The 13,257-nt window shown below is 65.4% G+C and overlaps 1 protein-coding gene across 6 annotated transcripts in view; it reads right to left on the bottom strand.

Annotated features, from left to right (window-relative positions):
- AGAP1 (ArfGAP with GTPase domain, ankyrin repeat and PH domain 1) overlaps window positions 1-13,257 on the bottom strand; it is a 275,018-nt gene that overhangs the window by 37,106 nt on the left and 224,655 nt on the right. For all 6 annotated transcript variants that reach the window (XM_055123421.1, XM_055123422.1, XM_055123420.1 and 3 more), the window contains 3 exons: window positions 6,942-7,096; window positions 4,636-4,726; window positions 1,363-1,585 (listed from right to left, as the gene is read on the bottom strand). In XM_055123421.1, the coding sequence (XP_054979396.1) occupies window positions 1,363-1,585; window positions 4,636-4,726; window positions 6,942-7,096 (469 nt within the window). The remainder of the gene's footprint in view (window positions 1-1,362; window positions 1,586-4,635; window positions 4,727-6,941; window positions 7,097-13,257) is intronic.

The following is a 13,257-nucleotide window of genomic DNA, read 5'->3' as shown; positions in this document are numbered from 1 at the left end:
CTGCAACGCAGCAAGCAGCTTCTACACTGCTCTCGTCTGCAACTGCAATGTCGCATGCAGTGTCTACACGACTCATCTGTAACTGGGATGACACACACAGTGTCTACTCAGCTCTTGTCTAACTCTGATGACGCATGTGTATCGTCTCCACAGCTCTTGCCTGTAACTGCAATGCCGCATGCAGTGTCTGCACGGCTCTTGCCTGTAACTGCAATGCCGCACGCAGTGTCTGCACGGCTCTTGCCTGTAACTGCAATGCCGCACACAGTGTCTGCACGGCTCTTGCCTGTAACTGCAATGCCGCACGCAGTGTCTGCACGGCTCTTGCCCGTAACAGGAAAGCCAGCACCAACACCCCACTCACTCCCAGTTTCCTGCACGCAGACGTGTCCCATTGTTTTTCACACTCGGACCAAGAGGTCCTTCAGGGGACGCGTGCTGGGGTGGGTGAGGGGAGGCCTAAGAACCCAGCTACTACCCAGAAGACTGAGAGTTGGGGAGCTGGTCGTTCCCCGTCAGGTGGGACCCTGCTTCTGACCGGGGCCATCCGTACTGCACAGCAGCACCCACGGTGATGCCAGTCGAGCTGCCCCGTGCTCTGGGCACTCCTGACCCCTGGGCAGGACTCAGCAGACACCCGCCTCCTCCCTGAGAATCAGCCCAGGATGGCACCCGGGGGTGGTGCCAGCGGGACGATGCCCAGTGCCCCTTGGGCACGGCCTTCCTGCTTCCCGAGCTGGCGGCACCCACCCAGGGCTCAGCGGTCTGGTGCGGCTCCCGGGCATGGCCTGTTGCCCCGGGGAGCCCAGCCCGCGGTGCTGCCCGGCCCCGCACTGGCCCCTCACCCCGAGTAACGGAATATGGACGCGCACGGCGCCTAATAGCCCGAGTGACAAATTGGAAGCTAAACGGCCTCAAAATAAACGCGTTTTTCACACGGGGTAACAATTAACACTAACGAGGAGGCGCTATACTTTATGCCAGACTCGCCTGATTAAGTGTGTTCGAAAGATAGTCTAGAAAATAAAATGAATTTTGTTACCGCGACACGCAAGGCGTGTGAGTGTGTGTGAGTGAGTGTGTGTGTGTGTGTGTGTGTGTGTGTGTGTGTGTGTGTGCATGGCCAGTGGAGAAGACGCTTATCAAAGATGCAAGAATAACAGAATTAGAGAATCAGGAATTCTTAATTAGTGCGAACAGCAGCGCTCACGCCGATTAGCGATGGATTAATGAAAGGATCTATTCGTAAGGGCGGGGTGGGGGGGCACCCCTGCTCAGGGTGGGGCAAACACGGGAAACGAAGGGGCTGGGGACAGCCCTGACGGCCACCACTCCCTGACCCGTCCCCGAGCCCCGGCCTACCTGGTGGAGTCGAGCGCCGGCTTCATGCGGCCCTGACCGCTGTCTTCCCACACGCTGTTGGCCAGCTCGTTCCCGACGGCCGACAGCACCCGGATGAGCTCCATGGGCCAGTCGTCCAGGTCCAGGGAGCGCACGCGCGAGAGGTGGGTGCCCAGGTTCCGGTGGATGCCCGAGCACTCGATGCACATGAGGGCCCCCAGGTTCAGGCTGGCCCAGTTGGGATCTGAAAAGCAGAGAGGGGGACCCTCAGGTCAGCACGAGCCCGGCTGCCCCCCACGGGCACACGGGAACCTCGCCCTGGGGGCTCTGCCAGCCCCGACCCCCGGCTGACTCACGCTGGAGAGAGACCCTGGGCGGGCGGGAGCTACTGACCCAGGCACCAAGAAGGGGCTGGCGTGATGAGGCCCATACATGCACACACACACACACAGGCACACACACAGACACATAGACACAGACACACACACAAATACACAGTCGTACACAGACATGCACACACACATACACACATACACAAATGCCCACACAGACACATACACAGAGACACATACACACAGATGCACAGACACAGGCACATAGACACACGCACACAAATATATAGATACACACACACGTAGAAGGAAGTACACAGACACATAGACACACACAAAGACATGCGCACACAGACACAGATGCACAGACACACAGAGATGCAAAGATACACGCACACAGACACACATGCACACACACAGATGCAGACACACAGTCACATACATGGACGCAGATACACACAGAAATACAGATACATACAGACATGCACACATAGACATACACAGATGCATACAGACACACACGTATATAGACATACATAGATGCACACACACATACACAGACATACAGATGCACACACAGATACACACAGATGCACAGACATGCACAGATACACAGACACAGATACACACATAGAAATACAGTCATACACATACAGACAAGCACACACACATACACAGACATACACAGATGCACAGACACAGGCACACAGACACATGCACACACACAAAGAAATATACAGATACACATAGAAGTACACAGACACACAGAGACACAAAGACATGCGCACACACATAGACGCATAAACACAAATGCAGACACACAGATGCAGAGACACATGCACACAGACACACGTAGACACACATGCAGACACACACAGATGCAGACACACACAGAAATACACAGATACACACACAGACATGCACATATAAACATACACATACATAGACATACACAGATACACACATACATAGACATACACAGATACACACACACAGATGCACACACACAGGCACACAGAGTGTGTGTGTCTGGTCCCCGGGCACCCTCTTCGCAGGAAGCTGCCCCGCCTTGGAAGGGCCGCGCAGGTACAAGGGCACTGTGGCAGAGGTGAGGAGGGTGCGCAGGGGTGGGTGTCACGGGGCTCCTGCACAGCTACTGTGTCAGGCAGGGCCCAGGGGGCGGCCCCACCAGTCTGGACTCATCCCCCGATGGGTGGCATGCGGACCACCCATGCTGCAGGGCCGTGAGCGGCTGGGGGGACCGCCCCGCCCCGGGCCCTCGTCTCCCAGCAGGGGAGAGGCCGGGCTGGAGCGGTCGCCCCGGAATCAAGGCCCGAGTGAGACCCGGGCAGGTGTCCCGTGGCTGAGTCCCTCTGGGAGGGGCAGGTGCCAGGCGGACCCCGCCCTCGGGGTCCCTGTAAAGGTGGCAGCCTCGAGTTTCTGCCTGGAGGCGGCACCGTGGGGGACACAGGGGCGTGGGGTGGCCCCCAGAAGCAGCGTTGAGACAGCCACAAGGGCGCGTGCCTCTGGGGCTCGTGTCGGAACGTGGCTGGATCGGCACAGCCTGCAGTGTGGACACCAGCGTGTGTAGACCAGGCCGTGACCTGGAAGCACTCGGGGCTGGGAGGCGTGTGCCTCGGGGGGAGGGGGAGGGGCCCACAGTCCACACAAACAACCCCCTCCACCTCGGCTCACACTGGCCAGGCCCCCTGCCTGGTCTCTGGGCAGCAGGTTCCGTCTTGGCAAGCTGACCCCGGGCAACTGGGCAGCCCCAGGGCGGCTCCCAGGGCCCGCCCAGCCCTCCCTGTCCCGCCCGGCTGTGGGGACCAAGGCCCACGCTGGGCTCTCCCACACAGTTCTCTCTTCTTTTTGGTTTCTGAGTCACACCTGGCTCTGTGCTCAGGGCTGACTCCTGGCTCTGTGCTCAGGGTTTGATCCTGGCTCTGTGCTCAGGGCTGACTCCTGGCTCTGTGCTCAGGGCTCACTCCCGGCTCTGTGCTCAGGACTCACTCTGGGCAGTGCTCAGGGACCCCTGGCAGGTCAAGTGCCAAGGTAAGCTCCCTGGCTGAATCCTGCTTCTCTGACCCCTGCTTTACTGAGGGCCCTGGCCACATGTGGACCCAGCCTCCCAGCTGGTGGCCAGCTGCAGAGTTTTCTGGAAGGAGAAGGAGGAAGCCCGTGGACAGAGTGCCCCAGGCCAGCCCGACAGATCTGCTTCCTGTTCCCTGCTTCTTGTCTCCCGAGGGCAGAGTGCAGGGGGCATGGCAGGGCTCCCCCTCCGGTCCTGCACGGCCAGCACCAGGCACCCCGGACCCGGATTCAGGGACACAGCCGCATTCCCAGAGAGAACTCTAGGGGTTCCCCTGCTGCCCACAGGCCACTGCCGGCCCCGGGCACAGACAGCGTCGTGGGGGTCAGGGGAAAGGAGGCCGGAAGCACCGGGTGAGTGGGAGACCCCAGACTGCAGAGACCAACACCCGGGCTCCTCCTCCCGCGAGCCTCCTGCGGCCCCCCTGGGGGTCCCGGGTGCTCCCCCCTCGAGCTGTAGCGCCACGGGCACCGGCTGGCTTCCCCTGGGCCCCTTCCCTGCACATCTGGGAGGCCCCATCGCGAAGCCCGTTCCCCTGCCTGGTGGGGCTGCCCCCTCCCTACACTGTGCTCTGAAGCCCTTCCAGAAGCTTCTGGACGGAGGTGCGGCCAGCCTCCTCTCTGCCAGCCCCTCCTGGCACTGTCCGGGGCGTGTGACCCGGAGATCCTGGGGGAGGGGCCGCTCTGTCCCAGGGCCCCTCTCCTGCCCACGAGGTGTCTCTCGGCTGCCTGCACTCAGACACCCCCACGACGGAAACGGGGGCGCCCTCAGCTCAGGGGCCGCGTGGGAGCTGTGGTTAGCGCCCCGTCCTGCAGCCTGAGCCACCCAGACCCGCACAGCCCCTCCCCCGCCCGCCCCGCGTCTGGCACTTACTCTGGGCGTCACAGTCCACGCAGCGGTTGTTGCCTCGGACGTTCCGGATGGACTGCAAGGCCATGGCCTCCGTCTGGCTGGTGAGTCGGGACTGCGGGAGAGGAGAGCATGAGAAATGGTGGATCCCCAGGGCCCCTGGGGAGGCGGTACCCGGAGTGAGTGGGGGTCAGACACGGCCCCCAGCGGGGATGTCCCGTGCGGGTCATCTGGGCAGAAACTGGGCACCACTGAGTTTGTCAGAGGACAGGCGGGCAGAGGAATGTTCTGGAAACGTGCCTGACCCTGGCACCGCAGGGCCTGTCTGTAAGCCAGGTTCAGGGCTGAGGCTGCCCGCCTGCTCCCGGGGGACTGTCCCCCCGCACCCCTGCCTGCACCAGGGCGCAGGCCTCACTGGGGTCTCTCACCCCAATGCGCCCGCACAGGGACCAGGCCCGGCCCTTCCCCCTCTCGGGGTGGGTGTCGCTGATCCCTGCTGGGCCCCCGGGTGCTCAGGGCTGAGCCTCAGAATCCAGCCAGAGGCCGCACCCTCCCCTTGCCCCCTGCTCTGGGCGCTGTGGCCACAGCGCTGCTGCTGCCGCGGGCCTCACGCTGGCCCCTTCCCTCCTGTCCGGGCCCAAGAGTGACCGCCTGCTCTATCTGAGACTGGACCCTTCCCTGACCCGCCCCCCACTGCCCCCTGCTGTCACTGCCCTTCCTTCCTCTTGCCTCTGGGCCTGTCTGTTCTATTTAAAAATATATATATTTGTTTTTGTGGGGGTCACCCCCAGCAATGCTCAGGGGTTCCTCCTGGCTCTGCACCCAGGAATCACTCTGCTGGGGGGGCCCTATGGGGTGCTGGGGCTCGAACCTGGGTGGGCCGCGTGCAAGGCACACGCCCTCCCCGCTGTGCCATCACTCCAGCTCCCTCAGTCTGTTCCATCCCCCCGAGGTGTGCGGGCAGCAGGGGCCATGGGCGACGTGTGCTGGGGACACACTGCCCTGTGCCCGCTCTCCCACCCTGGCTTCGGGGTGGGGGGATTCTGTCCTTAACGCCAGCGTCTTCTCTGAGCACGTGGGGACACAGGGCCGTCACAGGCCGCGGGACGCGTGAGGCGGGTTCTACGTGTGCAACGTGCTGGTGTGGGTCTGGGCGGGCGGAGCCTCTCGGGAGCCATGAGTGCCAGCATCCGCGCACAGGCAGGAGCTGTGTGAAACGCCAGCCCGGGGGGGGGGGGGGGGCGTCTGAGCCCTGACACCCCACAGCCTGCCCGCGGTCTGGGCCCGTGGAGTTATGGGGGTCTTCTCCCGCATGGACATGTGAGCCACGCTGGCCAGGACGCGCCGGACACGGGCGTGATGCTCTCGGGACACTTGCCTGGGGCGGGGCCGGGCTGAGTCCAGCCTCTGAGCCCCCCAGCCCCCAGCCCAGCTGCTACCGCAAAGGGAGGTGAGGCCCAGCGCTGGGGGGGCACTTCCGCTAGGAGGTGAGTGCTCCCAGGGCCCGAGCCCCCTCGCTGCGCTGTGCTCAGGCCGGCAGGTGCTCGAGTACTGAGCTTCCTCTGTTTGTCTGGGGGCCACACGTGGTGGTGCTCAGGACTCAGTCCTGGCAGTGCTCGGGGGATCCTGAGGGGTGCCGGGGATCGAACCCTGGGTGGCTGCGTGCCCGTCTCTGCGTCGTGAGTGGCAAAGAGCCTGCTCTCAGGGCGAGGGGAGGGGGGGGGCAGCGGGGCTAGGGGTGGCTGACCGCGGCCCGGGGACACGGGCCAGAGCCCCAGAGCCGACACCCGCACATGGGGGGCCCTGAGCCCCGCCGGGTGTGGCATGGGGGGCTGTTTGGCAGAACCGAGCAGCCCCTAGGAAAAAATTAATGTCAGGAGCCAGAATGACAGTCCAGCGGGGAGGTGCCTGCCTCGCGCATGGCCCACCCGGGTCGGTCCCCGACACCCTACTGGGTCCCCGGGGCACCCACCAGGCGTCATTCCTGAGGGCAGAGCCAGGCACGAACCCTCCGTGAACCAACGGAAACCCGCGCCCGGTCTCCCTTCACGTCTACCACAGACTGTCCTCCCTGTCCCGTGGACACGGGAGCAGAGGGGCCGCGGGCCGGGCGGCTCTTGAGTCTGCTCCCTCCACCTGCGCAAGCACCTGGACGGCCCCGAGGAGCCAGTGCCCCCGACCCCGATGCCCCCGAGCCCTGCCACAGCAACAGGGGAGGGCTCCAGGGGCCGCTGGTGACAGCGGGCGTGGACACTTGGGCACTGGCCACTCGGCTCTGAGCTTCCCCCAGGCCTCGCCCTGCGGGGGTCCCCGGGCCCCCGGCCCCTCACCTTGTTCTTGCTGCTCTCGCAGGACTGCAGGCTGGCGAGGATCTGGCCCTCGATGGCCTGCACCCACGCGTCTCGCTCCTCGTACGTGGTGGCTTCAAAGTGCCACGTCTGGCCCGTCAGGGAGACGATGATGAGCTCGAAGTTCTCCTCTTGCTCTGAAACACAGAGTGGGGGCGTGGGCGACGGGACGGTGGGGAGGGCAGCCCCTCCTCTGCCCCCAGCCCCCGTGAGCCCTGCTGCCCTGACAAGGGGGTTCGGGCGCTGGCAGCACCCAAAGGCTCGAGCCTCCCTCTGGCGGTCAAAGGCCCAGCCCGAGGGAAGCCCCGGGGTGCAGGTGACCTGGCCCGGACCATGCAAGCCAGGTGGGCCCCTAAAAGCTGGGGAGACCGAATGGGGTGCCCTACGGAGGAGGGCTGAGCACGTGTGATTTACAGGGCAGCGCTCCATGGCATGGCTGTGTCCCCCGACCCCCAGTCCCCCTGGGCTCTTGGGCTTTGGGGGGCTCCGGAAGGGGGCTATCACACACGACTCCCTGGAGTAGAGGGACGTGACATGTTCATGCAGGACCGCCACAAGCCACGGGGGTCCCTCCCAAGAGCACAGAGCGGGGGCCGTGGGCGCGGCTGACCTGATGTCACTGCAGGGCCCACGAGTGCCCCGGGCCCACTGCTCCTCTGGAGGTTCCCACAAGGCCCCTGCAGCCGACATGGCCAGCACAGCCCGCCCGGCACCGTTGTCGGGACGCGGGGCCCAGAGGCTGGCTGGCCGGCCACATTCCGGCCACGCGACTCCCCTTGGCCGGCCCCTGGTTCACAGAATTTATGCAGGATCACTTGGCAAACTTCCTGCCACGATCAGGCCAGCAGGGGACATGGCGGCGCCAGGACACGATGATGACCAGATGAGAAGGTGGACGGGCAGCCCCGCGGCACGCGGAGGGACGGGCACGCGGCTGCGAGCAGACGGGCGGGCGGCAGAGTCTCTGCGGCCACAGGCCTCCTGCCCAGACCCCCAGAGGGTCAGGAGCCAGTTCCCGGGAGCCCAGGGAGAGGGGGCCTGGCTGGGGACGGCCGGCGGGGGGCTCTGTGCTCAAAGCCACCGAGAGCAGGTGACAAATGACCCTACGGGGTGGCGGGGACATGCACCCACGGCACGTGGATGCTCAGAGAGGGCGCGGGCACAGGCTCATCCGGCACCACACCCCGTGCCAAGGTCACCCAGAGGCACCTGTCTGAGCCCAGCTCGGCCTGTTTTTTGTTTCAGTTTGTCTGGGGGGGCGACACCGGTGGTGCTCAGAGCTTAATACTGTCTCTTTGCTCAGGCCTGACTCTGGGCTCTGTGCTCAGGGCTGACTCTGGGCTCAGTGCTCGGGGCTGACTCCTGGCTCAGTGCTTAGGGCTCACTCCCAGCTCTGTGTGTGGGTCATGAGTGGGTCCACCGCATGCAAGGGGAGTGCCCCAGCTGCTGTTCCATCTCTCTGTGTCTCCTCGACGTGGTCTGGGCTGTGACTTCCAGGGACCAACTAGATCCCGGACTCAGGACCCGGGTCCTGGAGCTGGCAGCTCCCGGGCACGCCAGCACTTGCTCGCGTCCCTTCTCTACACACGCCCTCCGGCATGAGTAGGCTCCTCAGTCTCCTTAAAGCCCGTCCTGCAGCTCTCTCCTGCACTGGACTCCTCCCTCAGTGCACCCCACCCCCCTGCTGGGTACATGGCTGACGTCGCTCAACCCCCAGCACCACACAGCGTCCTGGAGTCGCACTGGGAGTGAGCCCGGAGCACAGAGTGAGGAAGAAGCCCCGAGCACTGCCGGCATGAGCCCTCCAAACCCCCCAACAAGCTGAAACAGAGGTGGGCTAGCCCGGAGGGGCCCGGTGGGAGCCGGGAGAGTCTCCCCGCCTGGCGCAGTGAAGCGAAGGGGCGGGACGTCCGGAAGCTGCAGCCTGAACGCGAGGCGCGGGTGCCCTCAGCCGGGAAGGCTCCCTCGAGACCAGCGCCCGGCTGAGCTGGGGGCACGGATGCCCTGACGCTCACCGCAGCCCAGGTCTGCGAGCGCCACGACAGCCGAGTGGACGGTGGCCGGGCGCCTGGCCTTCTGCTGCGCCCGGGGAGGGAGAGCTGGTGGCGGTGGCAGGGCACGGCCCTTGAGGAGGCTCAGACACCTGATCCCGGGAGAGACCGACAGACCAGGCACAGCGGCAGACGCACTCCCGCCTTTTCGGGGAAGGCGGACCCCCCGCACGCCCTGGGCTTCTGTCCGACGGGCCCTGACCTGGAGTACAGGAACACGGGCCCTGTGGCTCTGGCCCTCCTGTGACGCTGCCCCCCAGTGATGGCCGGGGGCGGGGGCACGGGGAGCTGAGGGGCTGTGGGCACGCCGATCTGCTCCGGGTGCTTGTCCGAGCTGTGGCCACCAGCCCTTCCCGGCTCCTCTGGGGAGGCTGGGGGCCCTTGGGGGGGGGCACAGAGAGGCCGGCAGGTCACTGCGGACCGTCCACGCTGCAGGTTGGCGGTGCCCGAGCCCTCGCTCTGCGGCTCCTGTCCCCTGCCAAGCCACAGCCGTCTGCCCGCCCCAGGATATCCATCTCCAGGCGCTTCCCGGCATCGTGCGTGCGGGGCGAGACGAGTCCCAGGTGCGGGACAGGGTCCGCTGGCCACAGCCAGCCCCTCAGTGGCCCTCCTGGGCCGAGGGGACAGTCTGGGTGGGGGCCAGTCACCCCCGGGCGCGAAGTGTCCACCTGTCATGCCGGGCCTCAGCGTCAGCCAGAAACACAGACGGGCCGGGAGGGGGAGGCTGGGGCCGAGCCCCGGGGCTGCGGGGGGCAGCTCTGCCCGGGCCCCTGCCACAGGAGCACTGCCAGGACGGGCCGCGGGCAGTGAGCCAGCAGGGAGCCCCCGAGCACCACCAGGTGTGGCCCGGCTGAGAGCAGGCGCCTGGCCGAGCCCCCACGGGCGGTGCTGGGGGTGCCTCCATCTGCTCTCGATCTGGCCGCGGTGGGGTCAGGGCCCTGGGCTCCCGCGTGGGCGCTGGGCACCCCATGTATCTGCCCACCTGCCATGGCGCGGGTCGCCGGGGTCACTGCAACCCTCCCCCACCGTGCAGGCACGTGCATCCCGGCTGCCCGGGCCGGCCTCGGTCAGGCTGGTGGGGACGCAGGGTGTCCCCGTGCCTAACAGCACGGCCGCAGCCGGGCCCCTGCAACAGTATTTCAGCGCCGTGAACCTGTCGCAGCCAACCTGCCCAATTATCCCGCCGACATTAATAACGGGCGCTCACTAATTGCGTCCGGTCTCCGTGCCGACAGCGTCCCGCGGGGCCCGTTCTCCTCCGGGGGGCGGCGGCGCAGAGTCCACACGAGCCCACGAGGAACCTTCTCATTACACGGGCCGGGCTGGCCAGCGTTTCTTTTTTTTTTATTTTAAAGGTTAATGGGCCAATCAGTCATCAATTATTATTATTTTATTTTCCGTGTGGAATCCGAGCTGACAAAGGGTTAAGGGGCTAAAGCAGTCTCGACTGTCTACCCGGGAAGTTGTTTCCCAGGAGGCTCTGAGGGGCAGGAGCTGGGGCGGGGCTGGGCGGGATGGGGCTGGGGCGGACAGTGGCCTCTGTCTGTTCTAGGAGCACCCTGGGCTCTCCTGCCAAGGGCACCCAGCAAAATGGACGCCCAGCATGATGGACCCCCGGGGGACGGACCCCAGTGGGATGGACCCCCATGGGATGGACCCCAGTGGGATGGATGCCCAGTGGGATGGAACCCCGGGGGATTGACCATCAGTGGGATGGACACCTAGTGGGATGGACCCCAGTGGGATTGACCATCAGTGGGACGGACACCTAATGGGATGGACCCCCGTGGGATTGACCATCAGTGGGATGGACCCCAGTGGGATTGACCATCAGTGGGACGGACACCTAATGGGATGGACCCCCGTGGGATTGACCATCAGTGGGATGGACACCTAGTGGGATGGACCCCCGGGGGACTGACCATCAGTGGGATGGACACCTAGTGGGGTGGACCCCCAGGGGATTGACCATCAGTGGGACGGACACCTAGTGGGATGGACCCCCGGGGGATTGACCATCAGTGGAACGGACACCTAGTGGGATGGACAGCCAGTGGCTCCAACAACAGCTACTGAGCCCGGCACGTGTGATGCCTACAGACTCGTTTCTCTCTGGAGTTTATCCGTTTTACCCCTGCCCCCCTCTGGTGCCTGTGGCAGTGGCTGGCACCCTCTGTGCCGCTCACGCCCTGCAGAACGCCCGTGGCTGGGGGACGCCGCCCTGGCTCTCGCTGGGGTCCACACCTCAGGCCCCGTGCTGCAGGGCTCGGGGTGGCTGGGGAGGAGTGACGGGCCGGGCGCCTGCCCTGCCAGAGGTGCCTGGAGCAGAGCGGCATGGCCGTGCACAGCCTGAAGCTTCTCGCAGTTACCCACCCACCCTGAGCCCCGCCCGCCTCTGCCCCCACCCCGTTTCTGCCAGAGATCCCCAGGGGGTCTTTCCTCTCCCGCTCTCTGGGGCGGGGCTCTTCCTGGGCACAGGGTCTGCTCACCCCTCGCCTGGCACTGGGGTCCCCTGAGCTCGGCTTCTCCATCTGCAAGTGGGGGGCTGTAGGTGGGACCCCCGCTCCCTCCTGCTTGGGGCCGGAGAGACGCTCGCCGCTGGCCTCAGAGCACGGTGTCACCCAGGATCGCCCCCCCCCCCCACCTCTGCAGTAAGGCCGCCCGGGCCCCTCCCAGTGGAGCCCTGCTGCCCGGCCCTGGCTGAAGCACCGACACCGAATCGGAGGCTCCCACATCCTGGGTGCAGGAGAGGCGGGAACGTGCTGCGGGGCTCCTCCTCACGATCAAGACCAGCTCCCCACCCCACAAGGCTCCGAGACCCCGGCCCGCCGTGTAGGAACACTCGGCTTTCCGTGGCTTCATCCATCTAGGTGCCGAGGCCACTCCCGGCAGTGCTCCGGGGCCAGGGATCAAACCTGGGTGGGCTGCAGGCCAGGCACACTCCCTCCCTGCTGCGCTGTCCCCTGGCCCAATGCTGGGCGTTCACAGAGCTGAGACTTTCTGCCCCGCAGGGGCTCTGCAGAAGACGCAGGAGGAGAGGGGCGGGTCTGGGAGGGCGGGGCTGGACCTGGGCACAGGCCTTGATCTGAACCAGGAAGGGAAAGTGGTGGCTTTGGGTCCCGGCCAGAGGAATCCGCGACCCTCAGGTGCATCTCTCCCTCGCTGGCTCGCTCTCTCACTCTCTCCCTCTCTCCCCCACCCCCGCCTCCCTTCCGGAAAACGCCTCTGGATCAGGAGATCAGACGGGCTTGCACCCTGTCGGGTGAGCACAAGGCAAACACCACGTGGCCCCTTCGTACAGGCCCGGTTCTGGCCACCCCGAGTCCAGGTGACCCCCACGGCGGCCGCGCGGCTGAGGGGGCGGGAGCCAGTGCGAGGTGGGAGACTCGGGGCGTGGGCCCAGATGGCGGGGGCTCCGGAACCACGCGGGCGGTGGTTTCCCCGAGTGCCCAGAGGGACAGCGGCCGCGCACGCCGGGAGCCATGGGGCTCGGTCCCCTCTCGGCCGCCTCACGGGGGACTCTGGCAGACGCGGGGCCGTGGGCAGCCACCGCCTGGGAACCTGCCCCCAGAGCAGGGTGTGGGGACGCAGCTCGGGCTGGACACTGGGTCTGTGCCAAGACGGAGGCCAGGAGTGAGGCGCAGTGATGCGCAGCGCCGGGCAGTGCCCCCAGGGAGATGCACCGTGTGGCTGTGCTCTGCCCCTGCCGCACGGGCCTCGGGCACTGGCTGGCGGGTGGGCCCAGATGCTTCAGGGTTTTGTGGGCCGCAGGACTGGGGTCCAGATACAGGCCCCTGGGTGCCCCAGGGTGCTCCGGGCTCGCCCACATCATCTTTCTGGTCCAAGTCTCGGCCAGAAATACAGTGCTCGGGCCCGTCCAAACAGCCCGGAGCTGCTGCATCACTCTGCGGGGCCTCGCTTCCTTCCTTCCCTTCCTTTCCCCTCCCTCCCTCCTTCCTCCCTCCCTTCCTCCCTCCCTTCCTCCCTCCCTCCTTTCCTTCCTCCCTCCCTCCCTCCTTTCCTTCCTTCCTTCCTTCCTTCCTTCCTTCCTTCCTTCCTTCCTTCCTTCCTTCCTTCCTTCCTTCCTTCCTTCCTTCCTTCCTTCCTCCCTCCCTCCTTTCCCTCCTTCCTCTCTCCCTCCCTCTCTTAATTCCTCCCTCCCTCTCTTCCTTCCTTCCTTCCTTCCTTCCTCCCTCCCTCCCTCCTTCCTTCCTTCCTTCCTTCCCCCTCCCTCCCTCCCTTCTCCC

This window comes from Sorex araneus, chromosome X, assembly GCF_027595985.1.
Source record: "Sorex araneus isolate mSorAra2 chromosome X, mSorAra2.pri, whole genome shotgun sequence".
In the NCBI taxonomy this organism is placed as follows: Eukaryota; Metazoa; Chordata; class Mammalia; order Eulipotyphla; family Soricidae; genus Sorex; species Sorex araneus.
Note: the sequence above shows the minus strand (reverse complement) of the source record. Positions and strands in the feature narration are given on the sequence as shown.